Raw genomic sequence first — 20,101 nt, 5'->3', positions numbered from 1 at the left:
GCCTTAAAGTTAGGAGTGACACCTCAAATATTTTCTTTAATTATTAATAAATCTAAAGTTTTTAAAAGATCATTTCATCTTGATTTAAAGAGAAATAAGTAATTGTATACAAATTAAAGATTTCACATGCCTCTTCTGTTGTATCCATAGATTCATCCTTAACGGACAGTGGCTCCAGGACCCAGTCTTCTCTCATAGTCACAGAAAAGATGCTCGGGAAAAAAAATCCCTTCTCCGCGGAGACGGTTCACCTGGAGCCACCTTCTCCAGCGAAGATCCTTCTTGAGTGCAAGCACCCTGAGCACAGACCAGTTAATGTGCTTGACACGGAGAAACCACTTGACATGCACTTTCAATCAAAAAGCAGCCAGGACAGTTCAACAGGGTTCAAGTTTAATAAAGAAATCCCCTACATCCCGCCAGTCAAACATCCCATCCCCTGCAAGTTACTCAATCACCCTGAGGTGTCTCCCGTCTGCGTAGACAAACAAGACATACGACCCATGTACACCTATGACCAGAAAACCTCCATAGCTTTGGATAAGACAGACCTAGAAAGTTTCCCATTTGGTAATGGAAAGGTAACCAAAAACGGGAAGTACAGCAGCATAAAGAATGTAGAAACAAACTGTCTGTCCATCCTTCAGAATCACAGGACCTTCTCTCTCTGTTACTCAGAGCTGAGAAACTGCACAGCTAAGACAGAGCTGGAGCTGAGCCAGAAGGACAGTAAAAGCCCCATCCTGAGGAACATCTCCTCAGCCCCGTCACCCATGGTGGAGGATGAGTTTCTTGATCCTCAGCAGGAAGAAATGGGCCAGGACAGTGAGGAGGGAGATGTTGGTGAACTCAAAATCAGGTACGAGGACTATCAGGAAAATAAGACTGACAGGACAATAGTGGCCCAGCAGGAAGCACATTACAAGTTCTTCCCAAGTGTCATCCTCTCCAACTGCCTGAGTAGGAAGAAAGCTGGGAGCAAAAAGCCGGCTGATCCCTGCAGCAAGCTTGAACAGGCCCAGCCTCGTAGATCTAGGCTAAACGTGTGTAAAAAAAGGTTGGGAATGGCAGGGCAGAGAAACAAATTAGACACAGTTGAAAGCTCCACCTCTGACAGCCAGGGTTGCACTGGCCTCACCTCAACCACACCTGCTTGTCCAGTGACCTCAGACACCGAGATGCCAGCTTTGGAGGATAGGCCAATAAAAGAGTCTGAGCAAATTCAAAATGGGCCAGTAATAGAGGGAGAGCCAATCACAGAGAAGGAGCCAGTAAGTGAGGAGAGGTCTGTAAATGAACAGACAGAACCGCTTTCAGAGCCCCCGGCCGCCACCACTGCCAGTTTTTCTGAAGGAGCTAAAGACTCTGCAGAGGAAATGTTAAGCCCATTACACGATTTATCAGCTAAGGTCACCTGTACTAAGCCTTCAGCATTGCCTGGTAGTAAATACACCCTGAGGGCCAAACGGAAGATGATCTATGACAGCGAGGATGGAGAATACTTGGGTGTCACTCATTCTAAGACTCCAGCCTCCGTCAAAGAACGGTTGAATGACCCCAATGTCCCCAGTGGGCAGGAAGTAAAATACCAGAAACGTCGTAAGAAGGAACCCCCTATCATCATCAAGTACATTATTATCAACAGGTTCAAAGGACAGAAAAACATGCTGGTGAAGATGTCCAAAGTGAATGCAGAGGAGCAGTTGGTGTTGCTGACGCCAGACAAGCTACAGCAGTACAACCAACTAGCCCCTCTTAAGGATTTCTGGCCCAAGGTGCCAGAATCCACTGCTGTCAAGTTCCCCATAACTGAGCCAAAGGCAAAAAAACAGCCCAAAAGAAAGGCAAAGGTCAACCCCACAAATAAGAAAACAGTCGGCAACTCCTCAAAACCTCGGGTAAGACAGGGTGTTAGGGTCAGAAGGACTAAAGGCTGTCAGAGAGGCCCAATTCTACCCTCTTTACCGCCCCCTCGGCCATGTTACTGTGAGCTTACTGATGACCATGACATTGAGTATACTGATGTCATGGAAGAGTTGGGCTACCTCTCTGATAGATCCCCAAGCCCCACACACTCAACACCCCCTCGTTGTTGGTCACCAAGTGACCCTCTATTGGACAGCATGAGTTCAGAACACATGATAAACCCACTCAGTGACCCATGTCTTAGTTCTGCATTTCACAAGCCGCACACAGTGTCTTCAACCAAAGGAGCACAAAAGAAGCGTCAAGCTGCCAAACCGAAGAAATCCACAGACACTAAAAGGAAAGTAGGCAGGTCTGTTACTAAGCCTCAGGAGGAAGAGAATCCCAAAAAACAGAAATTAAGACAAAGGAGTGGTGCTGCTCCAATACAGAGGAAGAAGGCTAAAGATGCAGCTGAATGCACCGCCAACAGTTCTATAACCACCATAAGACCTCGAAAGTCTCGCAAAAAGAAGACCGAGGAACCCAAAAGCCGTGACTCAAGTAAAGACACCTCCCAGCTCCTTTTCCCAGAGGATGAGTTACCTCCTTCCCAGAGTTTCTCTCAATACGTCCCTCCATTTCAGCAGCCAGTGAGCACAGATGGCAACAGCCATGGCAGTTCCCAGCCCGCATCAATATTAGCCTCTAACTCAGTAGACCAGTCTATAGAACCAAAGGTTGAGGACTGTGAGACATCCATCATGGAGGTCAACCAAAGCTTTTCATCACCGGTTCAGCTGAAGCAACAAGGTTGCCAGACCACTGGAGTAAAGGCAGAGGCTTCACAAGAGGCGTGCACGGCTCCTCCACCTCTTTTGGCTGGTAGACCCTTTCTGGAAAACAGTAAAGACTCCCAATTAGCAGCAGCCTTCCCACACTCGGGCCCTAAAAACGGGGAGATCCCCAATCTCTATGAGACCCCCTCTGGCTTAACTGTCCTCAAGCAGCTTCTCCAGAAAAGGCAGCAGGGACAGGCTCTTCCTCTACAAGTGGTCGGTACAGACAGCCACTTCACTGCCATAGCTCAGGCCACAGTGCTACTAGATCCCACAACTAAGCCAGCTAATCCCAAAAGAGCACCCTCCACCGCTCCACGGAAACCCAGGGCCCCAAAATCTACTCCCAAGGACAAAAAGCCCAGAATCAGGAAAGGCAAGGCAAGCAGCACTCAGCCAAATCTATCAGTGAAGCAGGAGGGCAACGTGGCGGATGATTGCCCCCTCTTCCTGTCAGACCCAGGCCTGGACAGCTGCAACTTCATAGAGGACAGCTTGTCACCAGAGCTCCCACACAACTATACCTTTGATATAAATGCCATTGATCAGACGGAGTTCTCCAGCCCATACAGCGGCAGTCAGTTTGTCCTGACGGATAAAAATTTACCAGTTAAGTTCCTGAGTGATGTCAGCCAGGAAGCTGTATCCGCTCCAGCACTGGGCTTTGAGAAGAAACGTGACAGGCTGTTTGATTCTGGGGAGGAGCTTCAAAGAGGCTCTGACTGGCACAAAGCAGGGCTTGTCAGCCCTGACCTATTTGATAGACCCAAAAACGGGGAGTCTGAATCAAATCACCTGGCATTCCTCGACTCAGAGAAAATCCAAAGCAGAGAGTGGGACTTCTCTTTAGGTAAAGCCCATACACTGAGCCCCTTTCAAGACTTTCACTGTGAGAGAAAAGAGCTGCTCTTTTCCGTCTTCGATCCTGTCCTGCCTTTGCCTTTAAGCTCTGCGTCATTCGTTGACCATGAGGGCTCACCAACAGGAGAGCTTCTGGAGGGCATTGATGGACTATCGTCCAGTAGCTCTCCGCGCTCCATCAGCTCACTATCCCAGGTGCGGGCAAGCCAGCTGCTGCGGGGAGCAGGAGGCGGAGCCCACATTCTCAAGCCCCTTATGTCTCCTCCAAGCCGGGAGGAGATCCTCAGCACTCTGCTGGACCTGGAGATGTCGGAGGCCACCTTCCAGGAGCCCTTCTGCAGCAACCCCTCTGATGTGCCAGGGAAACCAATGTAAGACTATTCGCACCAACGCCACAAGTTGAAGTAATATTTATATTTAAGGTATATTGCATATGAATAAGCTGTGTGTGGACTAAATGTACAAATGCATCTGAAAAGCCTCCCGTGTAAGAAATGGAGCCTGACCGATACATCAGCATGGCTTATATTATCAGTCGATTTTAGCGTCACATATGTTTCAGCACATAAATTAGTGGTTACTTAAAGTTACCCTGTGGAGTTTTTGACCACTAGTAGTGTTATGGAACAATGTCTTTACAGGTGGCTTTCCATTTTGCTTACATCTCCACATGCACACCTGCAAGCATGCATGTGCAGTTGGTGCCGCAGAGAAACGTAGCAATGTGCAAAGAAAAGCTAGTAAACATGAACGTAAACAATTAAGCTTTCAAAATATACCAAAAAAATAGCTTTGTAAATGTATTATGAGGAAGATCATGCATTCAACAGTTTGTTAGACCTCAAGGAAACACACAATACATTGAATGTAAGGAACGTTTGTAGAAATTGCCGTATGGAAATGCTAAAGATTGTTCTAGAAGCAGTGTTGCCTTTTACGTAGTTCATTTTTCAACTGTAAAATGTACTGCTCAGTACATATCTGGTCACACATCTTAAATAACCAAATTAAGGGGATCCCTATAAAAATATTAGAATGTCAAAATGGAAATTAATATATCTTAGCAGGGGTTTTTTTTTTTTTTTTTTTTTTTTACTTAATATCAATCAGCCTAAAAACTCCAGTTTACGTCTGCCTCGAATTAATACAGGGCTTTAATTATTAAATAATGCATAGTTCTCCACTCCTTAAGTTGTAATGAATTGCAGCAATTAATGAAATGTGAATAAGTCAAATAACCCCTTTCCCGTGTCTCCTTTCTAGGGAGGTTGGCGGCCGTAAGTTAACGGTGCGTACTAGGCTGGCTAAGGAGCTTGCGGAGTTCAGTGGAGACCTGTCTTTGGAGGGCCTGCATTTCTGGAAAACTGCCTTCTCAGCCATGACGCACCCTGCCATCAATATTACCTCATCTTCCCAAGCCCAGGGAGCTGAGGCCTCAGACGCAAGTAAAGAGCAGGATGAGCTTCACCAGTCCTCAGCCAGTGACAAGAAGGTCATCCTTCTGCCCTGCAAAAACCCACCAAGCAGAGAGCGTGTGCAGCTGTGGCTGGAAGCCAGGAAACAGTACGAGAGTTTACAAAAAGGGCTGAGAAGGAGGGAGAGCCCACAGAGAACTGTGCAGCCAGCGGCTTCCAGCTGTCCAGTTGAGATTGAGCTGGCGAAAAGACTCTCCAGTATCAGGACCCAAAGGAGAAAGAAATGCAACCTGTCCCTAATCATATCTCCCATGATGAATACAGGCTCTCATTGTAAATCCACAGAGGTGAGTCCAGTTTCAGATGAAGGCGGTGTGGATATTGAGCAGGAGGGTGGAGAAAAACATGACGATGATGATGATTATGATGATGAAACCACCTCTCCAGAGTCCCCAGAGCTGCCTACCTGGCAGCAGTCTTGTCAGTCCAGCCCCTTAGGGCCGGATCGGCTCAGTGAAAACAGGCAAAACTCTCCAGAACCACTGTCACCTCGGCTCTCGGACTCCCCGGAGAGACTAAGGGACAATCTTAGTCCTTTGCTCCTCAATGTCAGTAACAGGGAAGAGGGGAGGACTAGTCCTCTCCTCCTTCACAGCACCCCCTTTTTAAGGAGGAGGCGGAGAAGCAAGGAAGATCTGGAGCCAGTGTGCAGCACGCCCATATCTGAGGGTAAGAAAACAACCGTTCCATTCTGCCTGTAATCTCTATACGTTTTCTGTAATTGAAGTTTGCCTTGAATGTACTAAGGCTGCACGAAATAAGGAAAATATCTAACTGCGATCATTTTGACTGATATTGCGATTCCGATAGGATTAACGATATTGGAGAGAATTGTAATTTTCGGATCATTATTCTCATTTTCATTGAAAAATATTAAAATTAAAATGATTTATTTAAGTGTGTGATTTATGCGAGGATCTGTATCAAACAAAGATTTTTTTCTGTAGGATACGATTTGTATTTGTATCCCCCCGCGATTTGGATATTGCACTCGTCCATGTTGCGATTTCGATAAAATTGCTACTAGTTGTGCAGCCCTAGAATGCATCATAGCTAACTTTTTCTTCTAATTATTTCTCATTCAGGCAAATCTTCTGCATGCAGTCCTGTTATTGATAGTCATCGTTACTCATCTTTGTTCTTATTCCTGCTGCAGAGGATGCCGTTTCTCAGAGACTCCAGCAGAGAAGGAGAAGCCAAGCGGACCCACTGAGAAGAGTGTTACTGACCACACAGATGAAGGTCAGACCACAAGTGTTGATTTTTTTTTAGACCTCTCACCACATCAAAGACCACAGTCCACCACAGTCCACCCTGGTTAGGGAAACAGCTTTAATACCAGGGTCGAGCTGTGCACGGAGAGTGTCGTATGTACCTGATATTATGCCTCCAGTTTGTTTCCCTGAATTAAGTCGGCCCCTCTTCAGTTGTTTGAATTTAGCCTCAATTGGAGTTGCTGTTCATTTGATGTGCCTGTGTTGTCTTGTTCATTTAGATGTCTCTCACATGCTCTTTGTCTTCCACAGAACCAGTTTGCTGCTTTGAATGTGCCAAAGAAAGAGAACTCTCAGATTGAAGGGCCCAGCATAGCCAACTCTTACGGCTTCAAAATCAGCATGCAAAACCTGCAGGATGCCAAAGCTCTGCATGAGGTGAGCTGGCCCATACCTTTCTCAGTTTGTTTTTGGAAGGTTATATCAGACAAATATTTAAGGTTGGAGTTAGATAGCGTTTACTTAAATGTGCTTATTGAATCAGAACCCTTAAAATATTATTCAATCTAAATAGGTTCGTACAGTTTTTAGTGGCAGCCAAGATTTGTTCATTCCCATTGTGTTATTGTGCGCATAAAACAGTTCACATTAACTATGTTTATGACAACGAACACATCATACATAAGAAATAAGCAGTATCAAAAACTCTGAATTAAAAACCCTTTTAGATGCAGTTACTGTATGACTCAGCTGTTAACATGACAGCTCACTGTTGCTGGTTGTCATCAATCAATCAATCACTCAACATTTATTTATATAGCACTTCACAGCAACCAGCAGGTATCCAAAGTGCTTCACATCAGGAACCAAGAATAAAACATACAAAAAAAAAAGAATGAATAAAATCAGAAAAGGTTACCCCACACACACACACACACACACCACACCCCCTTTATACCTTGACCTTGGGACTTCTAAAACTCGCTGATTTGAAGAATGCAATGACTGGTTGTGCTCACGTAGGGTTAAAATCTCGGACAAATACTCCAGGGCCAGGCCATTTAAGGCCTTGAAAACAAACAATAAAATCTTAAAATCGATTCTAAAATGCACATGGAGCCAATGTAGGGTGTAGAGAACGGGAGTGATGTGTGCACGTATTTGTTAAAAAGTGAGCAGCAGCATTTTCATCACTAAAAGAAATGCTGCTCCATCTTGGACCTCCACTTAGTCTAAAACGACTGAACCTGAGCTGTTTCTTGTATATTCTGTATGTGTGCTGTGTGTCTGATATTTCGGTGCTGTAGCACTGACATTTCCCAATTTGGGATCAATACAAGTCTATCTAATCTAATCCAAAAGAAATCCCACAGATTTTTGCTGTTTGTGGACATGGGTGTCCATCATTGTCTGATGACGCAATCAATGTGGTATTGAGGTTCCCATGCCATGACAAATAAATCACTATGAAGGGGTGCCGTGGTTAGAACAAGTTTGGGAACCACTGCTCTGATGGTTTGTTCACTTATTGGTAATGTGGTAGTAGAGTTGTCTGGTTATTGGGGCCTGTAGGGAGCACAATAACCAGACAACAGCCAAAACTTCCATTTTAGGGTTCACAAATTACCATTTGTTAGCAACAGCTGATACAATCTTTTAGTTTGGAACGACCAGTGCTGGCCAAAAATCAGAAGTCTGCTACCTGAATGTTCTACATGGATCCTTGCTAAAAACAAAACAAACAGGGAAAGCAGAAGGGTTTGATCTATTAGGTTCAAAGCAAATATTTTGCCAACTGGGAACCAGATCCGAAATGTTACAGGCAATCAGAAGCAAACCACAGCCATGTAAGATATAGACTTATTTAGAATTATTGAAGTTGAACCATCCTGTGTTGATCTATAGGACCTGTAGTTGTGCTCAGCTGCATCTGTGGTTTTGTAGAAGTTCTTTTCTTAGTTAACAAACACCATTCCCCACAAAACTGTAAAAAAGTCTAAAGATTAAGGCTTCAGATTGATTTTTTTTTTTGACACAACATTGATTTTGGTCTTTTCCCCCTCAGGTTCAGTACCTTACACTGATGGCCATGGAGCTCCATGCAAGAACCCGACGGGACCTAGAGCCTGACCCCGAGTTTGACCCCATATGTGCCTTATTCTACTGCCTCAGTTCTGATGCTCCCCTGGCAGGCATAGACAGCACCCAGCTGACGGGTGCCATCGTGGTGGACAAAGACCATCAAAGTTGTGACCCAGGTTAAAACTCACTTTAAAATAGCACTTCTGAAAAGGAGGATGTTTCTAATTTACTTATGCCAGGATCAGACTACACGTTTTTTTTTTTTTTTTATCTTTCACGACAGTCACTATGACAGACATATTGCCAAAACATCTTGCTGTGTCTTGGACAGAAGAGTGGCCACGCTACGAGTATGACACCGATCAGCCCCCAGACTGATTATCACGTGCTGTCGCCAAGATCACGCGCAAGTTCATAGGTCGACCCTTTTTGTGGAGCAGCAGCCTCTCAAAAAGTCACGAAAATCTTTTAAACTGACCGATGTCGATCTGAAATAAATACAGATTCAGCAACTGCATGGCCTATTTCTCGCTTAAAATGTTTTCAGAAACACACATCCGTGAACTATTTTCTTAAAATAAGAGATCGTATTCCGAACAAGCCGCCATTATGGTCTGTTTTGAAATCCGGGAGCCCCACATGTAGCGTTCGTCCAATCAGGTACAGCCATCGTGGTTGTAGGAGGGTGTAGCCTGTTTTCTTTGCTTGTCAGTGGTCAAAGTGAAGAGAAACAGATAACTGCTACAGTAGTGGCGAGCCCACTAGCGTGCGATGATGGGAAGCGGGGCGATCCCTGCCGTGAAAACAAAGCCTATACGGGCACTGTGTGGATCTTTCCTCCGCCACACAGCAGCAGTAGCGTTTCTGCTTCTTTTCACCATGTTTACATATGTTCCCCAGGCAGAGAGTGCTCTCTCTTCCTATTGGTCAATGTCAAGGAACATGTCACACTAGGCGGAAAAAGAAAAAAAATTCTGACATGCTAGACTTTCTGTGTCGTGGTCGTGAAGCATCCCAGACGTTAGATTGCTGATCTTTGATGATGTCACACTACAAGAGGTGAAGACACACTTTTGTCGGTCCCGACCGCCATCATCGGGCACGACTTTGAACGTTTGTCTACGACGTGTCTGTCGGGTCAAAATCGGGCTGAATTTGTGTAGTCTGATCCTGGCATTGATACTAAGACTAAGTAGCAGCATCGTTTACATGGGTCGTTCATAGTCACTCGATCGGTGCCGATGTACAGTCAGGTTGATGGATCTGCCCCCAGCAGGTCACAGAGGAGCCACGCCCCTGCTGGTCAGGTCGGGCGTCTCCGGGCTGCAGGTGACGTACGCCGCTGATGAGAAGGTGCTGTTTCAGGAGCTGATCACCATCATGAGGAGGTGTGTATGTTTGTTGGTACAGCTCCTTTATACACTGCCCCTGCAGCACAATAATTGAATGGGTAGCTACTGCTTTGTTAGTCTCGCATTGCCAGACCTTACTCCACATATAAATTCTGGGATAGGAGAAAAAAAAACGCGGCGCTGAGCTCCAGGCACAGCGATGGTGCCGCTGCTGAATATTCTCTAGGAGGAACTTGTTTTGGTGGAACATTTGCACCCCGCAAAAGAAAACACCACATACAATATTAAATGAAGTTCACTGTATTACAGTACAATACAGTAACGTGGGTTACCGTCACAGGTCAGACTTGAACCCTGGACCTTCTGCATCGAGGAATAAACCAGCATATGTGCGCCCGCTCTACCAACTGAGCTAACCGGCCACACTATTTATCCATGTCGGACCAGTCCAATATGACAGTCAGTTGAAATAAACCTTGTGTTGTAAGAAAAGTTGTTTTATTTGTTATGAATCTATTTTGATGCGTTTTCCCATAACTTTTGTAAATGTTTAAAAATATCGAAATTAATATCAATATTGCAATATTCATAATCAATATCGCAATATCACATTTTGTCAATATCGTGCAACCCTAGCGGAAGGTGAGAGGGAAAGAAGAAAAAAAATCCCAGGCTCATAACTTGAGGCAAAGAAGGAAAGTAATATATCTTATTATTTATAGCATTTTTTAGGTTGTGAAATACTAACCTAAACAACAACTGTATGTTGTCTCAGGTTTGACCCAGACATCCTGGTGGGGTATGAGGTGCAGATGCGTTCCTGGGGCTACCTCCTCCAGCGGGCTGCAGCGCTCGGAGTGGACCTGTGTCAGCAGCTGTCACGAGTGCCAGGTACAGCTGGGGCCGTTGCTCTTCTAGTAGTCACTGTGCAAGTGTAAGGAATCAAAAAGAGTTCAAATGTGATCTATTGTATATCCAAGTATTGATTAGTGTGGGTAGACAATTTTTCTTAAAAGAAATAATTCAATTCAGTTTAATTTATAGTGTCAAATCACAACAGGAGTTATCTCAGGACACATTACAGATAGAGTAGGTCTAGACCACACTTTACAACGACCAAACAAATTCCCACAAGCAAGCGTTTGGTGCGACAGTGGCGAGGAAAGACTTCCTGTTTACAGGCAGAAACCTCGGACAGACCCTGGCTCTTGGCTTTTTTCAGCACCATCAAATTCTGCATTTCGTTGCAGTTCATTGATGGTGTTCAGAAACTCACTTGTGAATTTTGTTGTGAGAACATTTGGGGATTTAGGGGGTACCTTCAGGCACTATAATTGTATTTTGTTGTGCAACCCTGTGTTGTATAATTAGCCTAGAAATCTAGACGCACCCTAGCGGCAGCAAATGTAATTTACAGCCAGAGTCAGTCTAGCAACTCTCCGTTGGCTTGCGAGCTGGAAAAACCAAATTCTGGTCAGGCCAATCACATCGTGTATAGAGTTGGTGGGCGGGCTTATGGCCGCTGCTGCTGGCGAACAGTGGTCTTTGGAATCGGCTTTGGCCGCGACTCTGGAAGACTTGGAGTTCAGCTTTTCTTTGAGAAAAGAACAAAGAACGGCACTGAAGTCATTGTTAAAAAAGGAAGATGTGTTCAGAGTTTGGCTGACCAGATACAGCCAAAGTTGAATCTATCAACTAGCACTGCTACCTTCTTCGTTGCTCTGGTTGGTTGTAGCGCTATCATATTGCGTGCAGAGAGAATTTGAAAGACAACCGTTAATCCCGGCCCTCGGAGTAAGCCCTGCCAATGGTGAGTTCCCAGACCCAACATCTTGATGTGGGGCTGGCTTGTCAGGCTATTGTAGAATGGCAGTGAGCCTTGAGCTCGCTGAAAAAGCAGAGGTTGTATACAGACGTGTCCTGCAAAAGAACACACAAGTAAACAGCATTATTCTACTGTTTACCTCTCTGTACCTGTAATTATCACAGAGGATACAATGATTGTTGCTGTTATACTTTTCCAGAGGTGTAAATATGTCTCTTGTTATGTACTAGTATAAACCTCTGTAAACTTTGTTGCCACCGGATAAGCCTTTAAACTCACACATCTATTGCACAAACTAGGCTTCATCTCTCTAGTACCTGAAGCAACATGCTCCCCAAAAACTCATCCCCTTGTGTTTTAACATAGGGGGATTACTTTTTTGTGTGAACATAATGTAAAAGAATATTAGAGAGTGTATCCTCACATGAAATAGTCTCGTTGAGAGCTCTCTTTCTCACCTCGGTTCTGAGATCAGAATCATGGAGCTCCAACAGGGATGACAAATGTAAGAAGCACCTGTAAACATTGTTAAAAAAATGTAGTTCTTCTAACTTTAGATGATCTTATGGTCTGTGGGGTACTTGGAACCAGAAGTTAGTCTTTCCCCCTTTAAGTGGCAGTGATTTAAACTAAGCAGTCATGTGGACTGACACAATACCTGCTAGACTTCATGTGTGGTCAAGGAATGTCAAATACAGCTTCCAAAGTAGAGGCTTCCAGGTTAAGTTTAATCCCACACATCAGGTAACTACAATAATTTCCAATGAGAAAATGCATGCAATGCTTGTCCCACGCAGTAAACCTCAGCTGCTGGTCGGCTGTTAAGTTCCTCTCTTTTTAAAGGAAGCTGTGGCACATTGGGCCAAATGCATGCATTGACACTGGCGTTTGTTAAAGCTCACAGCTGCAAGCTCACAGTACAGAATTTTGCAAAAGTAATTATCGGTGCATTGGGTAGAGAGATGGGGGACGACATGCAGCAAAGGGCCACGGGGCCGACTTGAACCTGGGCCGCTGTGGTAAGGACTGAGCCTTAGTACATGGGGCGCACGCTCAACCAGGTGAGCTGCCAGGGCGCCCCCGTATATTATTATATTTTCATATTATATCAGACTATACTATATCAGACAAGTGTGTTAGCGCACTTTTGTTTTCTTCTCTAGCAAGTGTTGGTTTTTGAGCAATCACTTGTGTGCGCGTGCGTGCGTGTGCGTGCATGCATGTGTGCAGTAGCTGAATGGAGATCCTCTGGCAGCTCCCCTCCTCCTCTGTAATTGGCTGTCTGTCTGGCTCTGTGCGTGTCCTCAGGTGACTCCAAAGAGAACCGCTTCGCTGCAGAGAGGGATGAGTACGGCGCCGACACCATGTCTGAGATCAACATCATCGGACGCATCACCCTCAACCTGTGGAGGGTGATGAAGACTGAGGCAGGTGTCCCAGCATGACCCTACACACACACACACACACACACACACACACACACACACACACAGAGTTGTCAGCCATCAACACTCTTAGAGACTCTCAGAGTGTTAGCTTGTGACCTACCCTTTCTCATTCCTCGAGTCTTCCAGGCAGGATTCTCTGTGTTTTCTGCTGCAGAGGGCATTTGCATTTTATATCCTTTTATTGACCTATGGGATCAAATCTTTGCATTACTTGCATGCATATTTGCCAATCCTTTCTTCAGCCTCAGGCTCTGAGCTCCGTTGCTTTTTGATCCAAAATGTTATTTTTCTCACAGTATTTACGCACAGGGAATCCTGCGAGATTAGCTGTTGTAACCAGTAGTTACATTTATATGTAACCATATCACAGATGAACAAAATATGGTGTGTGTGAAATGCTACAGTTGGCAAAAGAGTTTGGATGGTTTAGGGGAATTTCACCTAATTTCAGAGACATTTTATGATTTCTCTCATTCATTTCTGCCCTTGTGGGGAGTCATGGGATTTGTGGAATATCAAGAAATAGTGGTTTCCAACCAGCGAATCATAACAATAAATAAAAGGATATGGGGAAAGTGTATATATATTAATATATTTCTATTACACAAAACTATGTGTATTATTATTTCTTTTTTTCTTTTGAAATACTGGATATTTTGACCTCCAGGAGTCTACAAGTCCTTTAATTGAAAAACCACTCTCACAACTCAAATCTATACAAAGACCATAACCTGTGATTAGTGGTCAGAAGTACATTTTCATTTTAAAAGGAAACTTAGGAACCTCTGTCATAACAGACTTGGCATTCTGCTCTAGAAGAGGAAAGTCAGGGCATTCTACAAGTTGTATGCTTTATAGGACTATACTACATACTATTTCAGTGTGTTCAGCCCTTCAGAACCTTTGAAAACGATAGACAACATCAACCAAGAAGTCTGACTGACTTGAGGAAATTATCCAAGATATTGTTTTAATTTTTTTCCTCCAGGCGGCGCTGAACAACTACACTTTTGAGAACGTGGCCTTCCATATCCTCCACCAGCGCTTCCCCCTGTACAGCCCCCGCACGCTGTCCGACTGGTTTGACCACAACACCCACCTCTACAGGTGTGTGTGCCAATACCAAACACCTCATCAGACATGTGAACACTGTCTATACAATATATATGAAAACAAACAATTGGCTTCTGAAAAGTGACTGAAACCTGTGTGTGGGTGTTAGGTGGAAGATGGTGGACCACTACGTGAGCCGTGTTCACGGCACCATGCAGCTTCTTCAACAGAATGACATCATCGGCAGAACCAGCGAGCTGGCCCGAGTGTTCGGGATTCAGTTCTTTCACGTTCTGACCCGAGGATCACAGGTACCAACACATACACATATTTTGTTTATTAGTTGTTTTTTTATTATTATTATTATTATTATTATTATTATTTATTATTAGTTTTCTGAAGAGTCCATCATGTGTTTTTAATCCTCCGTGTCCTCCTTGGATACTAGCAACTGTGTGGAGGAGGGGTGGGGGGGCTGTGCACGATCACTGAAGGCTTGTATCACGTGGACACGCTGACAGTGTTGTTGTCATTACTTAGAATTCCTCATGGTGGCGACAGAAACTATGCACTATAGCTTTAAAATGACACATGTCAGCGCCTGCAGGTTAGACCAAAAACACTTTCTAAAATATTAAATGTTTTTCATTTTTGTCCTCCCAGTACCGCGTAGAGTCCATGATGCTGCGTGTGGCCAAGCCGTTGAACTACATCCCTGTGACACCCAGCATGCAGCAGCGAGCCCAGCAGCGGGCGCCGCAGTGCATTCCTCTGGTGATGGAGCCGGAGTCGCGCTTCTACAGCAACTCAGTGGTTGTACTGGACTTCCAGTCGCTCTATCCCTCCATCGTCATCGCGTACAACTACTGCTACTCCACCTGCCTCGGCCACGTGGACAGCCTGGGAACGTAAGGACATGACAGGCCCACACACCGACAAGCGTGTACTCTGTCTTGCTTAGGTCGCATGTCTGCCAGGAAAGTCTCCTTCTAGTGCTCATTATTTTTACTGGAACAGACACACTGAGAGCTCTGCATGGTGTTCACAGCTCACAGCACTCACTGCAACTTGGGATATATTTCAGTCTTTTTTTCACCAGGATTTACTGTAGTTGCATAGCAACAGCAGGAGCCATGAACACTTTTTCCCCCAACATGCATATGTCTGCTACTCCATGGTAAAATTAAAAAAAGATGAGTGCCTGGCAGGTGACACTGGCTTTATTCTCAGCAGAGTAGAAAGTTAGCAAATTATCCACTGCAGTACCTCAGATTTAATATTTATAACCATTTTATACAATACATTTACCTTATATTTAATAATCAGCTTATTGCTACATTCACATAGAACATCTGAATAATTGCTCTAAAAGCCTCACAACATGTTACATAAGTCTGTTCCGTTTTAACGATATTTTTGTAGCAGCATTTGTAGAAGCATGCTCATCATGTCATTTGATATTTTAAGACATCGTTGAATAGCTGAACTGAGGCTGCATTGTTGGCAGTCAACTCTTCATTCTAGAAGAACAGTTTTGCTCTAGCCTCATGCTAGAGTGATGATTGGATTGTTCTATTATAGGACTGATAGGAAATTCAACCCTTTAGAAAATCATATCTTTGATCAAACATTTACTGGTTTAAGCTTCTTCATTGTCAGAATGAGATGCTCGCCTGTGTTTGCATCGTTGTAAGCCAGGGGTGTGCATCCCTCCCTTATAAGACGATCCGATATGTATCTAGCTACATGGGCTACGATGTGGTTCAGGGACGTCATTTTAATCTGGAACGATTCAGTTTGATTGGATGTTGAAACGATTCCGTGCGATACGATGAGATACGATTCAATCTGATAGATAGAGTTAATATTTGTTTAATGTACACACATTCATTTCCCATTATGACATTAAAATAAACCAATTCTATAAAAGAAGCATTGGCGACCTTTAAATAAATATGTTTTGTGAAAGGGACCAGGGAATAGTAAAGCTAGGACATGCTAATAGTATACTGTAACTTCAACTTTATTGACCAAATAGCATCCACACCAGCTCCATGTTACATGAAACCTCCTCCTTGCTGCTGTAATCTTAGAGACAGTAACACAAACACAGGTCCACGTTACACAGCCATTATGATCACTCCAATAATAAGATAACAGAAGCAGGGGCGCGTGTATCGATGTAGTCGTGTCTGTTATAATACAACCTGATACCGATTTGTATTGGTGAATCTTTACATTGCTGTTGTGAACTGAACAGAACAAGATCTATGAAGACCTTGGACTAATTTTCTCGATATATCTACCAAAGAGGGATTTTCCGCTCTAAAAGTGTCATTATTTCCTTGGCATAGCTGTCAGAGGTGGAGCAGAGCGTTTCGCTTCATCAGGCGGATCTCGGCAGACCTCCACTGCCCTGCTCCTCCGTGCACTAGCGCCACAGAGGAAAGCCATACACCGTTCATCTAACACACTGCCATTACCATTGCTGGATTAAAATCAGCAAAATATTTCTTTAAAGGTACACGACTCAGAGCCAGAGAGAACGCAGCAGTGGTAGAGCGAGCTAGAGAGCGAATGAAGAGAGGGAGCGCCGTACAAAGCAGTGAATCAGAGGAATAAAACAATCTTTTGGGATTGTTTCACAGCGGTTATGTTCTAAAAGACATACATGTAAACACCCAGATCTCCCTGGGAAGGTGCCCCATTGCCGGATTTTGAGTGAATGCAGAGCCTTATCCAGTCTGTTTCTGTGTGTGTGTCAGGTACACTTGTACGTCGATATAAGACGCTGAGGGACAAAGTGGTTGTTGGAAATTAAAACAGGCTGCACACTGTTATCAGTTGGTGGTTTCACACCCATGTGGGGCCCAAAGGCTCTTTGCTGACACCCATAAATGTCCCGCACTCACAAAGAAGAAAAGAGAAAATCCAGTCAGAGGGCAGGGTCTCTGCAGATATAGACACCACTTTACACTTCTAGTGGGTCATAAGTGATGAATTGGAGGGATTACTTTTGAATTAGTCTATACATTGTTTTGTTTTTTGAGGAAAGCATTGCATAGTATACCCTTTTTTTTAACTGTAAAACTGTCTAGTACTTTATAAAACAGTGAAGATTAGTCAGGAGACTAAACCTAAAGATATAAAGTAGAAAACATATTAAATAGATGAATCAATTGATAATGAAAATGGGCATTAGTTGCAGCCCTTTGCCCAATCCACAGGTAGTGTAAATGGATCAACGGCGACTTGCAGAGTGCGGTCACACCTGCTGCTACATGTGAGAGGAAAACTCCTCAACACTGTTACAGCAGGCGTTACTCCAGGGAGCTTAGAGACTGCAGTGTCGCAGCACGTGATGGATGACAATGGCCTCAACACAGAGGGGTGTGCACTCGGTGTCTATATCTGCCAGGCATGTGGTCTGATACAGTTCAGTGTGTATTGTTAATCATTTCATACAGTTAAACTGTCAATATTAGTGCTGGTTTGGTCAGTAATCCTACTACTATATAAGCCATCTAGGCTACTTGTACTTGGAGTGAAGCTGAATGATTCAACCATGGACCCATTAGCGTTACTTTAAGCCGTTACTTTTAGCTAACTGTTTTAACCGTTAGCTTACTACTTAAACCTTTAGCTATTTTAACCATTTCTCCATTACTTTTGCTAATCTTTCAGTTTGATTGGGCTAGCTGTTGTTAGGATGTTATTTTTACCATTTAGTCATTACTTTTAGCTAAACGTCTGTGCTCGCTTGCTAACTAGTTTTCAGGTGCTTTCACATACTGCAACATGTAGTGTTCAGGTGTTCCTTCATGTTAATATGTGGATGTATTCTTTCGATCAAATCATAATTTCTATTTTTTTCTAATTATTTGAGCTACTCTACAATCTTACTACGTACCCCCTGGGGTACAAGTAGCCCTGGTTGGGAATCGCTGCTCTACGTGGCCAGTGTGGGGTATTTCCTGCTACGTTGTGGAACAAGTTCTGGTTATGCCCAAAGTTATCCAGTTTTTGGAACTCTGTCTGACATTGTGGGACACGTGGTGGAACCTGACCAAGTGTTGGCTGCATTTGGAGTACTGGGAGACAAGAGTCCTCTTAGAGGACTCACTTTCACAGTGGCAAGGTTTATAACCCTTCTAGGGCGCAGATTCATTCTATTGAACTGGAAACAGGCACAACCTCCCACTTTCACTATGTTGGTCAAAGACGTAATGCAGCACCTAAAAAAACTAAGATTTACATAACGTGGTTCTGGTGAAACATTTCATAAGACTTGGCAACCCTTCATTGATTATGTAGAGTTTAGGCTATAAATACCCTCTTGGCTCTTAGCTCAACTCTTGGCTATGATAACTAATGTGTAATGTCAATAACTACATGAAGCGGGTTTGTACTTTAATATCTTAACTGTTTATTGTAAGAACATTGTTTTTTGTGTATGTAAATATAGAACTTCTTTTGTAATACTTTATATAATTTATATGTAGTATTTACTGTTTTGTTCTCTTAAAAAGCCAATAAACAGAAACATGAGAATGTCCTCTCATACACCTGTGTCTCTGTTTCAGGCCTGATGAGTTTAAGTTCGGCTGCACCTCCCTGCGGGTTCCTCCGGAGCTCCTCTACCAGCTCCGCAATGACATCACAGTGTCACCCAACGGCATAGCCTTCGTCAAGGTACAGCACCCTCTTCCCACCGCTCTGAGGAGATTTTACCCAGCCCTTTTACCCAGCGTTGTCCTGGAAAAACACTCTGCCCAAGTATGAGTCACCTCTGAGTCCTCCAGGAGCGCAGCTTTATTACGGTTCATTAGCTGCTGTGGAGGCCAGGCATGTCTACGTCCTTCCATTCATTCTTTTCATTCATTCACTCATTGTTGTACACTCCCTGGCTCCAGTCCAGTCTCATTACATAACACACACAGGGCCACAGCACAGTGAACACTGGTCATGTGTAATGAGGTGATTAGAAAGCACAGAAGGATCTCCGGTTTGGTCTGGATCGGATTTTGTTTCTCTGGTGCTGGATTCACACCTGGTGATGCTAAAGTTAAAGCTAAATTAAAGTAGATGCTAGTAGTTTTGTTGTGGACCACTCTGTTGCTGTAGCCTAAATCTAAACTGCTCACCAACCATACACAGTATGTGTTATGTATTCATAATCATAGTACAATAACTCAACATACTCACAGGAAATGATATACAATGCTTTAATCAAACTGCTGTGCCTGTGTGGTTTGTTTACAAAGTGAAAGAAAATGTCGGCCCCACTGCGCCTGTGTTCACCTCGTTGATGTTGTTTGTGTCAGTCTTCAGTGCGTAAGGGGGTCCTGCCCAGCATGCTGGAGGAAATCCTCAACACGAGGATCATGGTGAAGCAGTCGATGAAAACGTACAAGCAGGACAAGGCTCTGATGAGGCTGCTGGACGCCCGGCAGCTCGGACTCAAGCTCATTGCCAACGTCACCTTCGGCTACACCGCCGCCAGCTACTCTGGCCGCATGCCCAGCGTGGAGGTAAGCTCATGTCTGCACAGTGACCGTGAGCAAAAGGAACAACACATGCCTACCAAATTCTACCAAGTTTGGGATTAGAAAATTCTTTCGACCCTCAGTGGAAAAAGTTCAAGCAAAGACGAGGACAGCAGCTTTGTTTTCTTTAAAGCTGGCTGTGGTTGGAATGGATGAATGAATAGAACACCACATATTATCTTCTAGTGTTCTTGCTAATCTCTGATGATCTGGGCCGCAAACTTAATCTGTGTGAAACAGACATTTCTGCACAAACCATTGCATCCATATTTCTTATTTCTTGCGCCCCAGTATTTGTAACGTCGCCCCCGTCCTTTCCAGGTTGGAGACAGCATCGTCCACAAAGCCAGAGAGACCCTGGAGAGAGCCATCAAGCTGGTCAATGACACTAAGAAATGGGGAGCGCGTGTTGTGTACGGAGACACTGACAGGTAATCAGTAGTCCCACCTTTTGGAAATCCACAGAGTCAGTGTTCAACCATCAAAGCAGCAGTAGGAACA

The 20,101-nt window shown here is 44.2% G+C and overlaps 1 protein-coding gene across 3 annotated transcripts in view; it reads left to right on the top strand.

Moving 5' to 3' along the window:
- rev3l (REV3 like, DNA directed polymerase zeta catalytic subunit) overlaps positions 1-20,101 on the top strand; it is a 96,258-nt gene that overhangs the window by 68,250 nt on the left and 7,907 nt on the right. For 2 of the 3 annotated variants that reach the window (XM_035995770.1, XM_035995772.1), the window contains exons 13-26: positions 151-3,976; positions 4,869-5,749; positions 6,237-6,322; positions 6,607-6,732; positions 8,360-8,552; positions 9,650-9,764; positions 10,504-10,619; positions 12,862-12,980; positions 13,990-14,108; positions 14,224-14,365; positions 14,718-14,962; positions 18,638-18,746; positions 19,379-19,585; positions 19,922-20,031. In XM_035995770.1, coding sequence (XP_035851663.1) covers positions 151-3,976; positions 4,869-5,749; positions 6,237-6,322; positions 6,607-6,732; positions 8,360-8,552; positions 9,650-9,764; positions 10,504-10,619; positions 12,862-12,980; positions 13,990-14,108; positions 14,224-14,365; positions 14,718-14,962; positions 18,638-18,746; positions 19,379-19,585; positions 19,922-20,031 — 6,394 coding nt within the window. The remainder of the gene's footprint in view (positions 1-150; positions 3,977-4,868; positions 5,750-6,236; positions 6,323-6,606; positions 6,733-8,359; positions 8,553-9,649; positions 9,765-10,503; positions 10,620-12,861; positions 12,981-13,989; positions 14,109-14,223; positions 14,366-14,717; positions 14,963-18,637; positions 18,747-19,378; positions 19,586-19,921; positions 20,032-20,101) is intronic. The other variant, XM_035995771.1, reaches the window with a different exon arrangement.

Source organism: Sander lucioperca, chromosome 19 (assembly GCF_008315115.2).
Source record: "Sander lucioperca isolate FBNREF2018 chromosome 19, SLUC_FBN_1.2, whole genome shotgun sequence".
Classification (NCBI taxonomy): domain Eukaryota; kingdom Metazoa; phylum Chordata; class Actinopteri; order Perciformes; family Percidae; genus Sander; species Sander lucioperca.
This window is presented reverse-complemented; position numbering and strand designations above follow the sequence as displayed.